Source organism: Pavona decussata, unplaced genomic scaffold, assembly GCF_977016875.1.
Source record: "Pavona decussata unplaced genomic scaffold, jaPavDecu1.1 SCAFFOLD_48, whole genome shotgun sequence".
Taxonomy (NCBI): domain Eukaryota; kingdom Metazoa; phylum Cnidaria; class Anthozoa; order Scleractinia; family Agariciidae; genus Pavona; species Pavona decussata.
Genome location: NW_028145470.1, coordinates 1,384,917 through 1,406,836, shown reverse-complemented (window position 1 = coordinate 1,406,836; position 21,920 = coordinate 1,384,917). Strand labels below are relative to the sequence as shown.

The 21,920-nt window shown below is 40.4% G+C and overlaps 3 protein-coding genes and 1 long non-coding RNA gene across 5 annotated transcripts in view; 3 read left to right on the top strand and 1 right to left on the bottom strand.

Moving 5' to 3' along the window:
* The window catches only part of LOC146481674 (uncharacterized), a 39,324-nt gene extending 31,354 nt beyond the window's left edge, over window positions 1-7,970 (top strand). For both annotated transcript variants that reach the window (XM_085107730.1, XM_085107731.1), the window contains exon 3: window positions 6,634-7,970. The gene's annotated coding sequence lies outside the window, so the exon portion shown is untranslated. The remainder of the gene's footprint in view (window positions 1-6,633) is intronic.
* LOC146481675 (uncharacterized) lies at window positions 3,078-7,433 on the top strand. The gene has a single exon (XM_085107728.1). The coding sequence runs from the start codon at window positions 3,078-3,080 to the stop codon at window positions 6,543-6,545; it is 3,468 nt and encodes a 1,155-aa protein (XP_084963854.1). The 3' UTR covers window positions 6,546-7,433.
* A 33-nt stretch (window positions 7,971-8,003) lies between the features above and the next one.
* On the bottom strand, window positions 8,004-21,257 carry LOC146481672 (uncharacterized). The gene is made up of 2 exons (XR_014864287.1): window positions 20,860-21,257; window positions 8,004-8,336 (listed from the first exon to the last, which is right to left on the bottom strand). It is a non-coding gene; the product is annotated as an uncharacterized LOC146481672 (long non-coding RNA).
* LOC146481673 (uncharacterized) lies at window positions 11,789-20,500 on the top strand. Its single transcript, XM_085107732.1, has 2 exons — window positions 11,789-11,929; window positions 15,661-20,500. Exon 2 carries the CDS (start codon window positions 15,672-15,674, stop codon window positions 18,873-18,875), a length of 3,204 nt encoding a protein of 1,067 aa, XP_084963858.1. The 5' UTR covers window positions 11,789-11,929; window positions 15,661-15,671; the 3' UTR covers window positions 18,876-20,500.
* Window positions 21,258-21,920: the final 663 nt, after the last annotated feature.

Here is a 21,920-nt window from a genome sequence, read left to right as displayed (position 1 = left end):
GGCCAAAAGTCTTGGGACAATTCTCATTTATGTTATTACCTAATGTACGCAACAGAGACATGAAAGCACGAATGAAAAATCCGCCCCCCCCCCCCCCCCGCCCCACCCCTCCGTTACAACGTTGAAATCGTATGCTCAGAATGCTTTGTGAACTTCAACATTAGTTCATTGGGTGGGGCCGGGGAAGGGGGGGTATGTTGGGGGAGCCCAATATCTTTGAAAATGCATTGGATAGCATGGCTTCCGTGCGCCTATTGAATGGAGTTATGTTTTATGATTCAGTATTTAAAACATAATTCATGTCTCAGTGTAAACCAATTGCCATTAAACGTTACAAATATGGGAAACTCGTGATCACAGTTGCCCACTAGCGCCTCCCAGACGACTCGTCTAAAACCGACTGCGTGGGAGGCTTAAGTTCCCCACGCGTGGCGTTAAACACGTGACCCGACATGACTCATTGCACGAGATATTTCCGGTTTCGCTTTGTTAGTATCTTGATCACTTGTTGTACAAGGCAGACATATTTACCAAGCTTTTCTTCGCCTGGCTATAATCGAACAAACCAGTGTATATCGTGTGATCTCTGCAGGAAACTTCGGTGTCCCACACAATTGAATAGCTGGTACGTATTGCTGATTATGTCTGATTTTGATAGCTGTGCATGAATGAGTGCACTCTACTGAGACGGATCATGTGAATATGCATGGTTATTTCTGGAACTTGAACACGGGAATATATTTGCTTTTTAACAATGTATGTGTGAGATGTAAAATCCTCGACAAAATATCTTACTGTCTAAGGTGGACTAAGGCTTATGGCTTTTTGTTACTCACTCTCGTGTGACACAGGTTAAAGAAAAATCCCAAATATAAAACTCTAATGTTAATTGATTTCGTCACCGATTTCGTCTGCATCCCGTACCTTTGTGCAAGTAACTCTCGATAAATGATGTCTCCCAAGAACTTTTAAACGATTTTGCTGTTCAAACGATCATAAAGCCAGCGACACTTGGCGATTTTATGCGCCGATCGCAGCGAATTTGATGGCCGATTTTCGCCACCGATTGATGCGGACACACCGATCGCGGCGATGTGGCAGTTTTGAAAACTCATGTGATAAAATCGCTCAACCTTATGGGTTGGCTTTACTGGCGATTCGCAGCAATGAGCATAGAAAATCGAGTTTTGCAAATCTGATTTATTTGCAGTCTCGGCTGGAAGGTCCTTTCCTGTCGATTACAACATTATGATTCGAGTTTGTTTGATTCAGAGGAATACCAAAGTGATCTTATGTAGCGTGACTTTTTGATGTTGCTCACTTCAAGCCGTACATGCAAAGTCACGAAAAACTAATTAAGTACATCACGCATTGTTCTCTTTATTTTCTCTTGACTTGTCACAATGTGAAAGGCAACGTTTTATTGCATACATGTATAGGTGTCATCATGCATGCGATTTACAAAACTTATAACCAGCCTTGTTTTTTAAGCTTCTGTGGATGGTTGTTAGTAAAACGCGTGACCAAAATTTTCGCGAGCGTGATCGTAGTCACGCACATTTGTCTTTTAAAGTTCCTGAGGATACTGAGAAGAAGTGACAATCTGCTTCTTAAATTTTGAGCTTTTCGAACTTGTGGGATGGTTATTTCAGCTTTCTCCTGAAAACAGATGTTTATGGTTGTAGAGTTTATTTCGTTTTGTTCGGCAAGAGTTGTAGCTTAGAAAATTCTGGTCGTTGTCTTAATGAGCTCTAATCTCCTTATTCCCCGCACTCAATCATGATCAGCAGAAGAATGCACGATTTTCAATTTTTATCAGTGAGAGTTATACAATATACATGTGGAGGCAAACTCTTGGCTCTCGTTTCTGTATTTAAATTTGGTCCAGTACTGTATAATTTCTTTCAAGAATGGGTCCTTGAGATTGAGCAGGGTAGTATCCTGCTGTTTTAAATTACTTCAGAACAATAGTTTCCACTTCCTCTCTCTATTTTCTTCTTGGGAGTTGGGGGGGGGGGGGGGGAGCACAGATCTTGTACTAATGCCTCGTTTACACGTACGACGCAAGCATAAGTACAAGAAACCTACGTGTAAACCTGTACGACGCAAGCATAAGCGCCTTGTCCTTGCGCTTGTGTTTATGTTTGCGTCGTTCTTGTTCCGAACGATTTCCATTCTCTTGTGCTTGTGCTTGTGCTTGCGTCGTTGCGTCGTACGTGCAAACCGGGACGACGCAAGCATAAACGCAAGCGTAAGGAAAGGAAACTGAAAAACAGTGACAAGCTGTCAGCGTATATTCTAGTTACTCATGCGTTGCCATTTTCCCCAATGTTGGAATCAAATCTCTCGCCAAAAGGCAACCCGGCCGCGCGATGTTTATGCTTCTGCGCTTGCGTATGACACCTTATGCTTATGCTTATCGCACGTGTAAATCCATGTGCCTATGCTTGCGTCGTGCGTGTAAACCAGGCTTAAATCTAGAACCCTCCGAAATTAATGCGTCACGCACATGTAATGTTACAAATATGTCACGCATGTGCTTTAACCCTCAGTCACTTGTGTCTTTTACTTTAATCCGTAAACGTGTTGTATGGTTTACAGTTTGTGTATATATACAAGCATGTAACCATTACTTGTAAAACAAATCCCTGATGAAGTTACTGCCTTAGTCTAACTAAACGCGTAGGATAATAAAAAGTTTTTCAATTCAAGTTCGTTCAGTGAGATACCCTTAGATCCATTTAATTTTCAAGGATTCATTAAAGCTTTGAATATCTAACATCTTAAGTCCTCCCTTCTCGTAATTATTTATCGTCGTCGTCCATTTGACTTTATGGCCCTTACCGTCCCAAACCAAATCATACAATATGGAGTTGATTTCCTTGAGTATGTCAGGAGATGTTGAAGGAAATGCCAATATGTAGACGATTTGGGATACAGCCAGAGCTTTTGTGATTGTTATTTTACCCTCTAGCCGACCAGTTATCTAAGATACCCTTTTCTTTTCTCAATTTTCTCAACAATTTTCTTGTACGTCGTTACAAAGGGTGCGTTTTTCTCTGACAGGGTCACACGTAATGGAGTACTCACTGGAGCAATTGAACTACTTTCGAATTTGCTACGTAGGGTTCAATTTGGTCCCTATAGGACTGCGACAGATCTTTAGAAACGAATGGGATTTCCTCTACAAGACAACTCCGCTTGGAGAATGGAAAGACACGCCGCAGAATGGCCGCGACTTCTACAATAATGAATCTCGAAGTAGTCACAGAAAGAATGCTCGATATCTGGCGACAATACAGAAAGGCAATACGACAGAATGGGATTGTACTAGTCTGTTCTTTGCGATCCTGTACTCAGATACCATTGGCACCACACTTAGTGCAGCCGTCAACAAAGATGTCGACGATCTTCGTCAAGTTCGAAACGATATTGCTCACATTAGTGAGGCTAAACTCACAGATGCCGATTTCCAAAATCACGTCGGAAGAGTGATAAATGCTTTTAATTCGTTGGGTCTTCCTATTAATGACATCGAAGACGTAAAGCTGCAGACGAGCTTTCCAACTGAAGAACTAAAAAAAGTAACGCAGGAAGTTCATGATCTCAAAAGTGAATTGGACCAGACGAAATCTGAGTTGGACCAGACAAAATATTCCTTGGATCAAACGAGATCTGATTTGGACCAAACCAAATCTAACTTGGACAAGGCAAAAAGTGACCTAAAATACACAAAATCTGACTTGGAGGCAACAAAGAACGTATTACAAAGCACACAGGATGATTTGTTTTCAGCAAAAGAAGAAAATAAGTCCCTCACACAAGAAATAAGTTTCAAACTTGAGCCGTTTTGTTTTCTGGCATTAAAACCACCCCACGATGACATCAGACGTTCCAGTGATATTGAAAGAATATCAAACAAAATGCAGGAACTTCTCAATGGTTCGAACACAGACGTTAGCACGATTTACTTGTCAGGAAATCCTGGATGTGGCAAAAGTCAACTTGCCCGTCAACTTGGATCTGAGTTCTTTTCAAAGAGATCAGACATGACGTTTGTTGCAACACTGAATGCGGAAAGCATTGAGACACTTACTGACTCTTACATCACCCTCGGTAGACACCTGGGAATTACAGAATATGCCTTGACGAACCTAGAAACCTCAAAAAGAGAAAAGCCAGGAGAAACAATTCAACAACTTCTTCGCTTGATTTTGCCGCAGGTTAGAAAGTACTCCAATTGGCTGATTATAGCGGATAACGTCATTGACTTGAGCTTAGTCCGAGGTTTTCTACCTCAGACTGGCAGTGAGGAGTGGGGCCATGGTCAAGTGTTGATCACTACACAAGATAGCACTGTAGTTCCCCATAATGCTCCACATACTCACCATGAATCATTTAGTAAAGGGATGCAGGCAGCTGATGCAGTGGAGTTGCTGGAAAAGGTGTCGCAAATTGCTGACCGAGAACAAACAGAACATGTTGCTACTGTTCTCGATTATCAGCCACTGGCCTTAGCAGCTGCTGCTTATTATGTGCAAACGGTTGCAAAGAATGGGTCTCCAAACTACAGTTGGGCGATGTATGTGGAAGGACTATCACAGAGGCAGGGAGAAGCGACTGAAGATGTTCTTGCCAGTGAGAGTGCCGCTTATCCAAAAACAACCACTAGCGCTGTAAAAATGGCCTTGGAAAGAGCTATTGAATCTGATGAAGTTCTTCGTCATACATTTTCTTTCTTTGCGCTCTGTGCCTTCGAAGTTCTTCCGCTTGACGCTATGGTAGACTTCGTGAAAGCTCGAATCACGGACCAACCAGAAGAGTTACTCAAGGCAAAGATTTTAAGATCTTCTTTAATTCTTTCTTCAATCGAAGAAGAAGAGGGACGCCTGTATTTAGGTTTGCATAATATTGTTCATTCAGTGCTTAAACGAGATTTGATTTGCAAAAAGGAATCATCGGACGATACTCAGACCATGGGAGAAGCAATCAAGATTTTTAGATCCTTACTTAAATCAGCAAACAAGAACAATTGGGCATTATTAAAGAAGCTAATTTCCCACTGCAAATCTCTGCTTGGGCACATGACGTCTTATTTGACCTCGCCTGAAAGCATTCTCGTAGAGAATTTGACACTTTTCGTAACCGTTGATGAAGTTGTTGACTGGCTAGCCGATCTTGCGAAGTATTGTTTAAAAACGTATGATTCAGTCTCGTTTTTGAAAGAGGTTGTGGATATAGCCTGCGGTTTACAAGGCAACCTGAGAAATACTAAGGAAGCAGCCTTACTGAAAGCAGACATTTTTTCGACGAGCGGAACTGTTTACCGGAGAATTAAACAATACACTCAAGCAAAAGAATTTCACAATAAGGCGCTGATGATCGACAAGAGTATTCTTGGCGAAGAACATTCAAAAGTAGCAACGAGCTATGGTAATTTGGGAGGAGTTTACCTAAGCCTTGGAGAATACAATCAAGCCAGAGAGCTTTACGAAAAGGCACTGTTAATTCAGAGGAAGATTTTGGGCGACGAGCACGCCAATGTAGCAACAAGCTACAACAATTTGGGTTCAGTGTATAGCGGCATTGGAGATAAAAATACAGCCAAGGAACTTTACGAAAAAGCACAACTGATTCGAAAAAATCTTTTCCTTGAAGAGACTGTCGCTGCAGCGGTAACGTATCGCAGCTTGGGAAATGTGTACAGTGATATCGGAGACTACGAACGAGCCAAAGAAGTTTACGAAAAGGCACTGACGATTAGCAGAAAGATTTTGGGCGAAGAGCATCCCGAAGTATCAGCAAGCTGTAGCAAGTTGGCAACACTATGCTTCCGCATTGGCGAATACAATCAGGCCAAAGAACTTTACGAGAAGGTACTGCGTATTGAGAAAAAGATTAAAAACGAAGATGATTCTAACATAGAAGTCATCTATAACCAATTGGGAGTAATTTACCGTAGAATCGGCGACTTCAGTCAGGCCAAGGAATTTCACGAAAAGGCACTGGTGATTGGGAAAATGGTATGGGGCGAAGAACATTCAAAAGTGGCGAGGAGCTATGGTAATTTGGGAGGAGTTTACCTAAGCCTTGGAGAATTCAATCAAGCCAGAGAGCTTTACGAAAAGGCACTGTTAATTCAGAGGAAGATTTTGGGCGACGAACACGCCCATGTAGCAACAAGCTACAACAACTTGGCAGCAGTTTTCAGCGACATTGGAGATAAAAATAAAGCCAAGGAACTTTACGAAAAGGCACAACTGATTCGAAAAAATCTTTTCCTCGAAGAGACTGTCGATGCAGCAACAACGTATGCCAACTTAGGAAATGTGTACAGGGATATTGGTGACTACAAACGAGCCAAAGAAGTTTACGAAAAGGCACTGATCATTAGAAGAAAGATTTTGGGCGAAGATAACGATGCTGTAAGAACACTTTATGAAAGATTGGCAAGATTAAACGAACGCATTTTCAGCAGCAGACAACCAAGCCAAGGTACTCAAGGAGAATACACCGTCAAATGTTATTCCTGTGTTCTTTCGTGATTATTGCACCTCTTTGGAAAAATTTCTGTGAGGTGGGTCAGATGTCGGAAAAATGATCTTTGCCACTTTCTTATCATCTAGCGGCCAGGTTTAAACAAAGGCGACAATTTCGGACAGCTTTTCAATGAACCGAAATCATGTACATAACGATGGTCTCTCATTTCTTAGGGTGCGTTTTTTGTTGGGAGAATCCGAAAACGGAATTGTGATCTCAGATCAAATGGATTCTTCACCATCAAACAAACGAAAGATCTGAAAAAAAGGATCATTTGCCATGACAACACGGGATGGAGACCTGAAAAGGTTGAAAATTACAGTTGGGAAAAAATAAAATGAAATAAAATTGAAAATATTTAAACGCCGCAAGAGTAGAAATAGTTTAGCGATCGTTAAAACAGTAGTTACAAATCGACGACTATCGTGGGTATTTTTGCGCTCAAATTGTTTAGGAAAGATGCTTAGAATTGCTCAGTGTAAACGCTTTTTTCTTGCAGTCTTGTTTTAGCGTGAAATTTGCTCGGAAACCTACCTTTTTTTTCGACCTTCTCGTGACAGGAAAATCAAAATGGCGCGAACAAAAGGGACAAGTTAGAACGTCATGTACGATAACTGTTGTATACCATTTCTGCACGGAAAACCGCTTGTTAAAAACACTTTTTTCGAATCCTTTCCCCAAAATCGCTCGTATGGTGAATCTCAAAACTCCGGATTTAGTTTTGATCTGAAGAATCCACCCGGAGTGTGGATTTTATGGATTCATGGTCCGTTTTGGATTTCACCAAAAAACGCAAAATCCGTTTTTGGATTAAGAATCCGGATTTAGATTTTCCCAAAAAATAAAACGCAGCCTTAATTTGATCCGAAATCAGTTGGTCTTCATTGTAAAAAGACAGTGTTGGTGTGTAAATGAGACAATCCTCGTACCCACCGAGTTCGAGGTCCGTACTGTAAGTTACGGACCAAGATTTTTCCCGTTGATGTATGGCCCAAGCGCGAGGGGCGCGGGCCATACATCAACGGGAAAAATCTCGGTCCGTAACTTACAGAACGGACCGAGAAAACGAGGTAAGTGAGACATTTATTATATCTCTGAGGTTGATCGGGCGCTCGGGAATGGAAACTAGCCGGCCGTGCGGTGAAATACTGCCCGGAAAATTGACCAATCACACCACACATACTAATTGAGAGATATAATAAAGTAGATTTTAAAAACTTGTTTTTGCAACAGCAATTGATAGTGAAGTGTAGGATTGGGATTGCGTGACCACAGTACTCACGCCGGAATGTGTATGTGGTAAAGTGACAGCTTCGAATTTGTAACGCCTTTTCTCGCTCGTTCATAACACGAGTACAGTCAAGCGGATTCGTGTGTCGCGACTTAGTTCAAGTAAGTTATTTGTACAATTAAACATTTCAGTTAGCTTATGGCGCGTTTTTTTTTTTGGGGGGGGGGGGGGGTTTGGGGCAATTTTTGTAATGTGAATATTCGGTAATCGTGTTCTTTTTAGGCTCGATTAACAGCCGCTCTTCGGAAAAATAAGCCCGCGCTCCTAGCAACACCGGACTCGTGAGATCGATAGCGGCGAAAATCCTGCCTATGTTGTTTTGGGACCTCTTCTGTTTTCAAAATGAACGGACTACCGGAGTATTCCTTTCATTTTACTCCCGATAGCAGAATGAACGGAATGAACAGAATACGATTTACTCAGAATACACAGAATGTGCATCCGTTTAAAAAAGTGTTGACGAGAAAAAAAATCGTACGCGGCCCGCGAGGGATCTCCACGAACACTTGAATTCGGGCAGAATTTGAGCTCGTTTTCGGTGATGTCTTGCGTTTTTCAAAGCCCTGAAAAGCCAGAAGGACGACAAATTCTTTGTGTTTATTTTCTCTTTGCTTGCCTTTGTTTTTTTACGTGTTCAAGTGAGAATACTGAGAAAATAGCCCTCAAACGTACAGCCACAGGAGATGTGAAGTTTCTCATGAGCAGTGATTGGCTTCGTCACGATTATTCAATTTTTAGAATATCCTTTCTTTTGGGAATTTATATTTCGTATATTCTGTTGTTACTCTTAGACCGAAATAAGACTAACCAGTCCACTCTAAAAGAATGCGCCCTTAATGTTCCCTTCCTTATATCCAGCTTATATATGTAACTATTAAAAACTGGGTCATTGTATAATGCAATTCCAGGAATTTGGTTGGTTTTGCCGCCATGATATATGAGCCATTATATTACACCCGAGAAATTACGATCCTTAAATTGCCTTCTGGTGGTTCTTTCAAAACGAAATCAGCAAGATCTAGAAATACATTTTTTATTGTTTTTTTAAAAAAAAAAATTATTCCACTCGTGCCGTGTGTGATATGAGATGACCTCGTTATCTATCATCTCACTTCAAACGCACGCTTACGAATAAATTGTTAAATAAACAGCACCCTACTCGAAAGCTCTGGGTTTATTTGTTTCGGAAAATCCTAGTGATCCGGATTCTTTGGATTTTAGACCTGAGAATAACGAAATAGGAAATCTATAAAGGAATTTGTTGCTGTAAAAACCACGTGTGCGTGGAAATGCAAAGTCTTTAGAGTTTCGTGCAGAAACTAGCTAAAAGACGAGTCTTTCCATCATTTCCCACGATGAACGAAATAATAAAAAAAAGGAACCTTTTTGGGTTCAATGAACTATTTCAACTATGGAATCATAGAAAAGGTCTACTTCGTCAGAACAGCAACCAACCAAGAACTAACGCCAAGAAAATCGTTTGCCACCATTCAACCTGTTATTAACATAAGAATTTGCTTTATACTGACCCGCCTTTTACGCTGTCTCATGTAAGCCTGTGAAAATTGGCGGGATTGTTTGTCGTGGCTAACCTTTTTGGCGGCGGAGAATTGAGAGGAGGCTCATCGCAGCGTTCGCGCAACCAAAATGGGGACTTTACGCAACCACGACGGCAACGCCAACGAAAACGTCACTTGAAAATACTTGAAAGTTCGTGTTACTTGTACTACTTTGCGCTTATTCCAATTTGTTCAACTTCTACAATGTGGCCGAACTATCCAGTAACAGAACTGGTGGGAACGGTGTTCAAGTTAGCACAGAGAATGAAAATTCACTGTCATGTGCTCACGTTCTCCGTAAAACCTTGAATTTGGGCATTTCACGTTGTTGTTTGGCCCAGGATGGCAACGAAATGTATCAAAATTTGTAATGTACGTGCACAGCATTGTTTAGCTCATTAAGCCTTTTCTTTATTGACGTTTTCGTTGCCGTCGGCGTCGTGTTTGCGTAAAGTCCCTAATGTTTGCCTCCGCGGGAATGGCACCGTAACCTTCAGTTTTAAAATGTGTATATTTTCAGTAACTTGACTCACTTGGGTGCACAAAGCCCTCTGTATCTTGAAGCTTTTTCAAATTGGCTATAAACTCCGCATGCGCTCTCCAACAACCTCTCCTCAACACGCTTCTTAAATTCTGCATTGAATGCAAGATCGAGTGGTTGAATGTTTCTCGTTGCGTCTGGAGGTGCAAGCCCCAATGTCGTCTGGCACCCTTGCGTTAGAATGGTCTTTATTCTGTCTGTTGTTTGAGCTCTTTCCGAATCATGGTTCATCATGGTTCATGGTTTTTGTTCCCCGAAAATAACGACCCCCCGAAAGTAACGATCCCCAAAGATTTCTAATTCCGAAAGTAACGAGGGTCGCTAATATCGGAACTGACTTTACGGTATTTCACGAAGGTAGAAATCTTTTCCTGCTTTAACATTCTTTTGCCCTTCATCATTCGTATGCTTACTAATTTGATGATGGTCTCGTATTAAGAACCGAAATATGTTGTTTCCTTGCTTATTGTTACATTTTAAAGGGACAATGTCACCCCAGGCGCATGCGCGCGTTGATATGAAGCGCTTTGAAATCATTGGCCCAACATTTTCAAATACCGTTGGAGACTATTTTCATGTTTGAATCGCATTCATCTTCGGAAAGTTTCTATTTACAAGCGTTCTTTAGTAACTACAGAGGCTGTTTGTTACGATCTTTTCAGAAAAACTTTTGTAATGGCGGAAAAGCAAAAAATCCCGCGACACGAGCTGTATGCAATTAAGTCTCAGCCAGACTTTACTGCGCATGTGCCACAGCTTAGATAGTCCTTTTTAAAGGACTTAAAAGTTCGCAAGATATTTTTCGAGGTGGGTGTCAGTTATGCTATATTCTAAAAAAAGAGCAAGGCTGATTTCACGGTCAGGGAAGTATATTTTCCAATATTTCGAAAGGCACGGCCTTTCTTCTTCAGCCGGCGGTATGTTTGAGATTGACCCTGTGGCAAGATATGTTACAATTTTAAACGGTTACAATAGATACCTGAAAAAAGGCGAAAGTTACATAGACAAAAACGTTACAATTTGGTCTACGGTGTTATATTCGGTGTTATATGCTATATTCCCAGGTTTCCCGAGTTAGTAGTTAGCGAGGTTAGCCTACTTTAATAACGCTCATAAAGATCGCGAGCGAGGACGGTATGTTTTTGTAGAAAACTACCATGAGACTGAAATGAACGTTCAAGTGAAATTCCCCTAAAAGAGTCGCATCAAATGTTAATTTCAAAGGACAATCGTAAACGTAAAACTATCCGCTTCAATTATCCTTTGCTATCTGCGTGTTTTTAAAATCATCCCCTCTGCCATGAAATAAATGAACTCAAAAGTCATTCAAAGGAAATAACTGAAAATAGCTGGACCAGAAGACTCAGACCTACAACCAAGGGCAGAAGTCTTGGGACAATTCTCATTTATGTTATTTCCTTATGTGCGCAAAACAGACATGAACGCACGAATGGAAAATCCTCTCCCCACCCCCCCCCCCCCCGTAACAACGTTAAAATCGTACGCTCAGAATGCTTTGTGAACTTCAACATTAGTTCATTGGGTGGGGCTGGGGGGGGGGTATGTTGGGGGAGCACAATATCTTTGAAAATGCATTGAATAGCGCTATAGCATGGCTTCCGTGCGCCTATTGAATGGAGTTATGTTTTATGATTCAGTATTTAAAACATAATTCATGTCTCAGTGTAAACCAATTGCCATTAAACGTTATAAATATGGGAAACTCTTGATCACAGTTGCCCACTAGCCTCCAAGACGACTCGTCTAAAACCGACTGCGTGGGAGGCTGAGTTCCCCACGCGTGGCGTCAAACACGTGACCCGACATGACTCATTGCACAAGATATTTCCGCTTTCGCTTTGTTAGTATCTTGATCACTTGGTGTACAAGGCAGACATATTTACCAAGCTTTTCTTCGCCTGGCTATAATCGAACAAACCAGTGAATATCGTGTGATCTCTGCAGGAAACTTCAGTGTCCAACACAATTGAATAGCTGGTACGTATTGCTGATTATGTCTGATTTTGATAGCTGTGCAGGAATGGGTGCACTGTACTGAGACGGATCATGTGAATATGCGTGTTTATTTCTGGAACTTGAACACGGGAATATATTTGCTTTTTAACAACGTATGCTTAAGATGTAAAATCCTCGACAAAATATCTTAGTGTCTAAGGTTTATGTGTTTTTGTTACTCAGTCTCGTGTGACACAGGTTAAAGAAAAATCGCAAATATAAAACTCTAATATTAATTGCGCGATTTCGTCTGCATACCTTTGTGTAATTAGCTCTCGTCAAATGATGTCTTCCAGGAACTGTTGAACGATTTTGCCGATCAAATGATCATAAGTTAGCTGCAATAGATTTTCTATTGTCTCGCCCTTTATTAAGCATACAAAAAAGGTATATCTTTCAACCTGAACACAAATCGTAAGACGCAGTTTTGATCGAGGGAAAAGTCCCTTGGAAAAATTCCAAGATCAGATCACTCACCCTGTTATTAAAATGTCTCCCCAAAAGATGTGTTAAAACTTGAAGGTAAGAAAAATTAAAAGTAACGCTGTTCGTCGTTTCGATGTTTCAAACATCATTATAAAGAATGAAGAAGACGTTTGATGTCGGGGTTGCTAAAAGAGTTGAGTTTCGAGAAATGAAATTTCATTCGATGGCATTTCTGCGTGCTTGATTTTTATGCAAATAAGTTAGCAGAATACCTTCGCACGAATCGAATCCGATTGCACGTTTAACGATGGTTTGAGCTCTTGTATAAACAACATTTCATAAATAAGGCAGTCAAATTTATTCCGGCACTTTTTGAGGACCGAAAACTTGTCCGCGATGGTTGATTTCTCGACCCCATGGTGTTTCATGTGTTTCCCAATCGAAGATCTTGAGCTTGTGTGTTCGTTAATACGTTTTCTTCATTCTTGATAATAATGTTTGAAACATCGAAACGTCGAACAGCAGTACTTTTAATTTTCCTTGTAAAATGCTTTAACAAGCAACTGACCATCCGAAAACTTTAAGGTGACTTGAAATTAGATTTGTTCATACAACCTCTTGATTGTTGGCGATAAGTCATAAACAAATCTTGTTATTTAACATATTAAAGGGAAAAACCGACATTCCTGTCTGCCTTTTAATTGCTACAAGATAGACACTCTACTCTTCCCTAACTCTCCTCAAATTTATTATTGAGACTTTTAGAAAATCATGATAAATTGTTTTTTTGTAACCTTGCGAAACCAATGCATTTACTGAAGACGTCACTGGTGAACATTATAATTAACCTATTTACATTGATTTCTGTCACCTGGAAAGGTCAAAATTTTGAGTTTGCAAATTTGATTTATTTGCAGTCTCGGCTGGAAGGTCCTTTCCTGTTAATTACAACCTTATGATTCGAGTTTGTTTGATTCAGGGGAATACCAAAGTGATCTTATGTAGCGTGACTTTTTGATGTTGCTCACTTCGAGCCGTACATGCAAAGTCACTAAAAACTAATTAAGTGCATCACGCATTGTTCTCTTTATTTTCCCTTGACTCGTCACAATGTGAAAGGCAACGTTTTATTATATACATGTATAGGTGTCATCATGCATGCGATTTACAGACCTTGTAACCAGCCTTGTTTTTTAAGCTTCTGTGGATGGTTGTTAGAAAAACCGCTCCTGGTAAAACGCGTGATCAAAATTTTCGCGAGCGTGATCGTAGTCACGCACATTTGTCTTTTAAAGTTCCTGAGGATGCTGAGAAGAAGTGACAATCTGCTTCTTAAATTTTGAGTTTTTCGAACTTGTGAGATGGTTATTTCAGTTTTCTCCTGAAAACAGATGTTTATGGTTGTAGAGTTTTTTTCGTTTTGTTCGGCAAGCATAAACCGCTTCATGTCGCGATTTTCCGCCTCGCTTACTTGTCCAAATAAATACTTTACGCCCTTTTACGGGAAGCAAAATATCAGAAAATACATGTAATTCAAAACATCGTGATATATTATCTTGATTTGAAGTGCAAAATTTATCAGCGAGGCAAAACTCATGGTCTTCTGCTGAGGAATAGTTTCGGAGGATAAACCGCAAACCAAGACAACCGGCCCGTGTCCAGAAGTTGATACGGAGATAATTCAAGGCATACATCTTTTCGCTGGTTATTTGAGGGAACTCGCTTGGCGTTTGAACGCGACTTGATTGTGTTCATTTACTTTTCAAGTTGATTGACTTTTGGCGGTAGGGCTTTCCAACAATGCGAACTAATGTAAACTCCGACGCTGAAAACATTGAAAAGGATTATATTTTTTCATGCACACTATTCTCATATGGAGACAAATCCTTGTAGCAAGGTTTTTTAAAATTCCATTCAGGTGGAAAGGGCGTTTCCCGTCTACTCGCTTCAACTGTAATTGTATCAACTGTCTCAGTGTATTCAAACATTATATATGTAACAACTCTGTAATGCGGAGGAGGCCTTATTCTATAAGCGCTATGGTTTCTGCTAAGGCTTCCTCGCTACTTTGTCTGTGATATATATCTTTTGTACTCTTATTTTGCCTTTTGTTTTGTAACGTGTGTGGTGAAGAAAAGTGAAATGACCAAACAAAGGACATTTTAGACAAGAACAAAACAAAACAGAACAAAAACAAACGAACAAAAAAAAAAGAAAAAAAGAAAAGAGAAGAAAAGAAATATGTAAGTGAAAAATCCCCGTTACGCTGTTACTCTTTTTGCTAACAACCCGTTGTATTATAATAAAAAGACGCCAGTATTTGCGAAGCCGATTACATTCGATTTATGACAGCCGTCGCCAACTGATTTCATATGAAACAAATTTCGTGTTTGTCGGCAACCACTTGAATTCTTTTGTTTTATTCGACTATACTACACAAAGAAAACTTATGGCGATCATTTTAAAACAATGGGAAAAACGCGCACGTTTAGACGAGTCTGACAAAACGCGTATAGGCGACTGTGTTACTCATTTAATTCTGACGTGCACTATAGATCCTTTAGAGTTGTGTTGTGATAGGCTGTACAGTATACGATCTTGTAATGTGTTACAGCGGATATCACTTTGTGATAGAGCGGTTTCCAATCAATTGTCGTAAAACCAAAACCAAACTAATTACTCCGGCCAATCGCAAAAGATGTAAACAACACAACGAGCCAATCAGAATTCGAAGCAAATACATTTAATCGGTGCCAAGCCCGGGAAAATGCGTGTGGCGAAACCACGATTATATATATTGGTTTTGGTATGGATTCCCATTTGGTTGAGAAAGTTGCGCCAGTTTTGTTAACTAATCGCAGAGCGTAGTAATGCAAAACCCAAGCAAACGCGAAATTACTTTCGACACAATTGAAAACCACTCTATTCGAGACAATTGGTTTTAATGCCCTAGTTATCTATAAAGGAGTTGTAGCTTAGAAAATGCTGGTCGTTAAAGCTTTGAATACCTAACATCTTAAGTCCTCCCTTCTCGTAATTATTTAAAGCTGTCATCCATTTGACTTTATCGCCCTTACCGTCCCAATCGAAATCATACAATATGGAGTTGATTTCCTTGAGTATCTCTGGAGATGTTGAAGAAAATGCCAATATGTAGACGATTTGGGATACGGCCAGAGCTTTTGTGATTGTTATTTTACCTTCTAGCCGACTAGTTATCTAAGATACCCTTTTCTTTTCTCAATTTTCTTGTACATCTTTACAAAAGATGCGTTTTTCTCTGACAGGGTCACACGTAATGGAATACTCACTGGAGCAATTGAACTACTTTCGAATTTGCTACGTAGGGTTCAATTTGGTCCCTATAGGACTGCGAAAGATCTTTAGAAACGAATGGGATTTCCTCTACAAGACAACTCCGCTTGGAGAATGGAAAGACACGCCGCAGAATGGCCGCGACTTCTACAATAATGAATCTCGAAGTAGTCACAGAAAGAATGCTCGATATCTGGCGACAATACAGAAAGGCAATACAACAGAATGGGATTGTACTAGTCTGTTCTTTGCGATCCTGTACTCAGATACCATTGGAATCACACTTAGTGCAGCTGTCAACAAAGATGTCGATGATCTTCGTCAAGTTCGAAACGATATTGCTCACATTAGTGAGGCTAAACTGACAGATGCCGATTTCCAAAATCACGTCGGAAGAGTGATAAATGCTTTTATTTCCTTGGGTCTTCCTATTAATGACATCGAAGACGTAAAGCACCAGACAAGCTTTCCAACTGAAGAACTAAAAAACGTGAGGAAGGAAGTTAGTGATCTCAAAAGTGAATTGGACCAAACGAAATCTGAGCTGGACCAAACCAAATCTAACTTGGACAAGACAAAAAGTGACCTAAAATACACAAAATCTGACTTAGAGGCAACAAAAAACGTATTACAAAGCACACAGGATGATTTGTTTTCGGTAAAAGAAGAAAATAAGACCCTCACACAAGAAATAAGTTTCAAACCTGAGCCGTTTTGTTTCCTAGCATTAAAACCACCGCACGAAGTCATCAGACGTTCTAGTGATATTGAAAGAATCTCAAACAAAATGCAGGAACTTCGCAGTGGTTCCAACGGAGCAGTTAGCACGATTTACTTGTCAGGAAATCCTGGATGTGGCAAGAGTCAACTTGCCCGTCAACTTGGATCCAAGTTCTTTTCAAAGAGATCAGATAATCAGGCTGAAGACATGACGTTTGTTGCAACACTGAATGCGGAAAGCATTGAGACACTTACTGACTCTTACATCTCCCTCGGTAGACACCTAGGAATTACAGAATATGCCTTGACTAACCTCGAAAGCTCAAAAAGAGAAAAGCCAGGAGAAACCATTCAACAACTTCTTCGCTTGATTTTGCCGCAGGTTAGAAAGTACTCCAATTGGCTGATTATAGCGGATAACATCATTGAATTGAGCTTAGTCCGAAGTTTTCTACCTCAGAGTGGCAGTGAGGAATGGGGCCATGGACAAGTGTTGATCACTACACAAGATAGCACTGTAGTTCCCCATAATGCTCCACATACTCACCATGAATCATTTAGTAAAGGGATGCAGGCAGCTGATGCAGTGGAGTTGCTGGAAAAGGTGTCGCAAATTTCTGACCGAGAACAAACAGAACATGTTGCTGCTGTTTTCGATTATCAGCCACTGGCCTTAGCAGCTGCTGCTTATTACGTGCAAACGGTTGCAAAGAATGGGTCTCCAAACTACAGTTGGGCGATGTATGTGGAAGGACTATCACAGAGGCAGGGAGAAGCGACTGAAGATGTTCTTGCCAGTGAGAGTGCGGCTTATCCAAAAACAACCACTAACGCTGTAAAAATGGCCTTGGAACGAGCTATTGAATGTGATGAAGTTCTTCGTCATACATTTTCTTTCTTTGCGCTCTGTGCGTTCGAAGTTCTTCCAGTTGACGCTATGGTAGACTTCGTGAAAGCTCGAATCACGGACCAACCAGAAGAGTTACTCAAGGCAAAGATTTTAAGATCTTCTCTAATTCTTTCTTCAATCGAAGAAGAAGAGGGGCGCCTGTATTTAGGTTTGCACAATATTGTCCATTCAGTGCTTAAACGAGGTTCCATTTACAAACAGGAATCATTGGATAATACTCAGACCATAGCAGAAGCGGTCAAGATTTTTAGTTCCTTACTTATATCAGCAAACAAGAACAATTGGGCATTATTAAAGAAACTAATTTCCCACTGCAAATCTCTGCTTGAGCACATGACGCCTAATTTGACCTCGCCTGAAAGCATTCTTGTAAAGAATTTGACACTTTTCGTAAGCCTTTATGAAGTTGTTGACTGGCTAGACAATCTTGCCAGAACTTGCATAATAATTTGCGATTTTTCGTTTGTAAAACACGTTGTAGATATAGCCTGCAATTTACAAGGGAACTTAAGCAATACTAAGGAAGAAGCCTTACTGAAAGCAAGGATTTTCTCGAACAGCGGAATCGTTTACCGGCAAATTGAAAAATACATCCAAGCAAAGGAATTTCATGAGAAAGCACTGATGATCGACAAGAGTATTTTCGGCGAAGAGCACTCAAGAGTAGCAATACACATTGGGAATTTGGGAGCAGTTAACCTAAACCTTAGAAAATTCGATGAAGCCAGAGAACGTTACGAAGAGGCACTGCAAATTCAGAGGAAGATTTTGGGCGACGAACATGCCCATGTAGCAGCAAGCTACAACAATTTGGCATCAGTGTACAGCAGCATTGGAGATAAAAATAAAGCCAAGGAACTTTACGAAAAAGCACAACTGATTCGGAAAAATCTTTTCCTTGAAGAGACTGTCTCTGCAGCGAGAACGTATCGCAGCTTGGGAGGTGTGTATAGTGATATCGGAGCCTACGAACGAGCCAAAGAAGTTTACGAAAAGGCACTGGCGATTAGTAGAAAGATTTTGGGCGAAGAGCACCCCGAAGTATCGGCAAGCTGTAGCAAGTTGGCAACGCTATGCCTCCGCATTGGTGAATACAATCAAGCCAAAGAACTTTACGAGAAGGTACTGCAAATTGAGAAAAAGAATGAAAACGAAGATGATTCTAGCATGGAATTCATCTATAACCAATTGGGTGTAATTTACCGTAGAATCGGCGACTTCAGTCAGGCCAAGGAATTTCACGAAAAGGCACTGGTGCTGGCGAAAAAGGTATGGGGCGAAGAACATTCAAAAGTAGCAACGAGCTATGGTAATTTGGGAGGAGTTTACCTAAGCCTTGGAGAATTCAATCAAGCCAGAGAACTTTACGAAAAGGCACTGTTAATTCAGAGAAAGATTTTGGGCGACGAGCACGCCCATGTAGCAATAAGCTACAACAACTTGGCAACAGTGTACAGCGAAAGTGGAGATAAAAATAAAGCCAAGGAACTTTACGAAAAAGCACAGCTGATTCGATGCAGCAACAACGTATGCCAACTTAGGAAATGTGTACAGTGATATTGGTGACTACAAACGAGGCAAAGAAGTTTACGAAAAGGCACTGATGATTAGAAGAAAGATTTTCGGCGAAGATAACGATGATGTAAGAACACTTTATGAACAATTGGCAAGATTAAACGAACGCATTGTCAGCAGCAGACAACCAAGCCAAGGTACTCAAGGAGAATACACCGTCAAACGCTGTTCCTGTGTTCTTTTGTGATTATTGCACTTCTTTGGACAAATTTCTGTGACGTGGGTCAGATGTCGGAACAATTTGCTCATCCACTTTCTTGCCATCTAGCGGCAAGGTTTAGACAAAGGCAATAATTTCGGACAGCTTTTCAATAAACCGAATTTCGAAAATCATGTACATAACGATGGTCTCTCATTTCTTAGGGTGCCTTTTTTTTTGGGAGAATCCGAAAACGGAATTGTGATCTCAGATCGTATGGATTCTTCACCACCAAACAAACGGAAGATCTGAAAAAAGGATCATTTGCCATGACAACACGGGATGGAGACCTGAAAAGACGAAAATTACAGTTGAAAAAATAAATAATTGAATAAATAAATAAATAAATAAATAAATAAATAAATAAATAAATAAATAAATAAATAAATAAATAAATAAATAAATAAATAAAAGTGAAAATAACGCCACAAGAAAAGAATTAGCTTAGCGATCGATAATAAACAGCGGATTTAAAACATGACTGCTAAGTTTACTCAAATTGTTTAGGAAAGGTGTTTGCAATTGCTGTGAACGACTTTTTCCGTGCAGTTTATTTGGCGTGAAATGTGCACGGGAACCTACCTTTTTTCGACCTTCTCGTGACAGGGAAATCATTTTGGCGGGAACAAAACGGATAAGTTATGTACGATAACTGTTGTATACCATTTCTGCACGGAAAACCGCTTCTTAAAAACACTTTTTTGAATTCTATCCCCCAAAATCGCTCACACGGTGAATCTGATCTGAAGAATCCACCCGGGTGTGGATTTTATGGATTCATTGTCCGTTTTTGGATTTCACCAAAAAAACGCAAAATCCGTTTTTGGATTTAGAATCCGAATTTAGATTTTCCCAAAAAATAAAACGCACCCTTCATTTGATCCGAAATCAGTTGGTTTCCATTGTAAAAAAAAAACAGTGTTGGTGTGTAAATGAGACATACCGAGGTCCGTTCTGTACGTTATGGACCGAGAATTTTCCCATTGGTTTATGCCATAAGAACGAGGATCCGTAACTTACAGGACGGACCGAGAAAACGAGGTTAGTGAGATATTTATTATATCTCTGAGGTTATAAATAGGGCGCGCGGGAATGGAAACTAGCCGGCCGGACAGTGAAATACGACCCGCAAAATTGACCAATCACACCACGCGTACTAACTGAGAGATATAATAAAGTAGATTTTAAAAACTTGTTTTTGCAACAGCAGTTGATAGTGACGTGTAGGATTCAAAGGGATTGCGTGACCACAGTTCTCACGCCGGAATGTGTATGTGGTCAAGTGATAGCTTCGAATTTGTAACGCCTCTTCTCGCTCGTTCATAACACGAGTACAGTCAAGCGGATTCGTGTGTCGCGACTTAGGTCAAGTAAGTTATTTGTACAATTAAACAATTCAGTTAGCTTATAGCGCGTTTTTTTTGGGGGGGGAGGGGGGTGGGGACTGTTTTGGTAATGTAAATATTCGGTAATCGTGTTCTTTTTAGGCTCGATTAACAGCCCCTCTTCGGCAAAATGAGCCCGCGCTCCTACCAACACCGGACTCGAGAGATCGATAGCGGCGACAATCCTGCCTATGTTGTTTTGGAACCTCTTCTGTTTTCAAAATGAACGGACTACCGGAGTATTCCGTTAATTTTACTCCCGATAGAAGAATGAACGGAATGAACAGAATACGGCTAACTCAGATTACACAGAATGTGCATTCGTTTAAAAAGACTTGACGGAAAAAATCGTACGTGGTCCGGGAGGCATCTCCACGAACACTTGAATTCGGGTAGAATTCGAGCTCGCTTTCAGTGGCGTCTTGCGTTTTTCAAAGCCCTGAGAAGCCAGGAGGACGATAAATTATTCGTCTTTATTCTCTCTTAGCTTACCTTTGTTTTTGTACGTGTTCAAGTGAGAATACTGAGAAAACAGCCCAAAAGTTTACAGTCACAGTCGATGTGAAGTTGTACATGCGCGGATGTATTGGCTTTGTCACGATTATTCAGTTTTCAGAATATCCTTTCTTTTTGGAATTTTTATTTCGCATATTCTGTTGTTACTCTTAAACCGGAATAAGAATAACTAGTCCACTCTAAAAGAATGCGCCCTTAATGTTCCCTTCCTTCAGTATCCAGCTTATATCTGTAACTAAAAAACTGGATCATTGTATAATGCAATTCCAGGAATTTGGTTGGTTTATCGGTCATGGTATATGAGCCATTATATCACACCCGAGAAATTGCGATCCTTAAATTGCCTTCTGGTGGTTCTTTCAAAACGAAATCAGCAAGATCTAGCAATGTATTTTTTGTTTATTGTTTTTTGAACAATTATTCCACTTGTGTTTATGTGATACTGTGAGATGATCTCGTTGGCTTTCTATCATCCCATATCAAGCGCACGCTCATGAAATAATGATAGATAAACAGCAGCCCACTCAAAAGCTCTGGGTATATTTGTTTGGGAAATTCTAGTGATCCGGATTTCTTGGATTTTAGTCCTCACAATAAAAAAATGGAAAATTTATACAGGAATTTGTTGCTGTGAAAACCACGTGTGCGTGGAAATGAAAGTCTTTCGAGTTCGTGCAGAAACTAGCTAAAAGTCGAGTGTTTCCATCTTTTCTCACGATGAAAGAAATATAAAGAGAAATACGTGTTCAATGAACTAATTCAACTATGGAATCATAGAAAACATCTACGTCAGAACGCCGAACAACCGACCAAGAACTAACGCCGAGAAAATCGTTGGCCGCAATTCGACCTGTTATTAACATGAGAATTTGTTTTATACTGGCCCGCCTTTTACGCTGTCTCATGTAAGCCTGTGAAAAGTGGCGG

Coding starts and splice junctions, on each gene's coding strand:
- LOC146481675 (XM_085107728.1), top strand. CDS start 3,078: ATGGAGTACTCACTGGAGCAATTGAACTACTTTCGAATTTGCTACGTA.
- LOC146481673 (XM_085107732.1), top strand. CDS start 15,672: ATGGAATACTCACTGGAGCAATTGAACTACTTTCGAATTTGCTACGTA.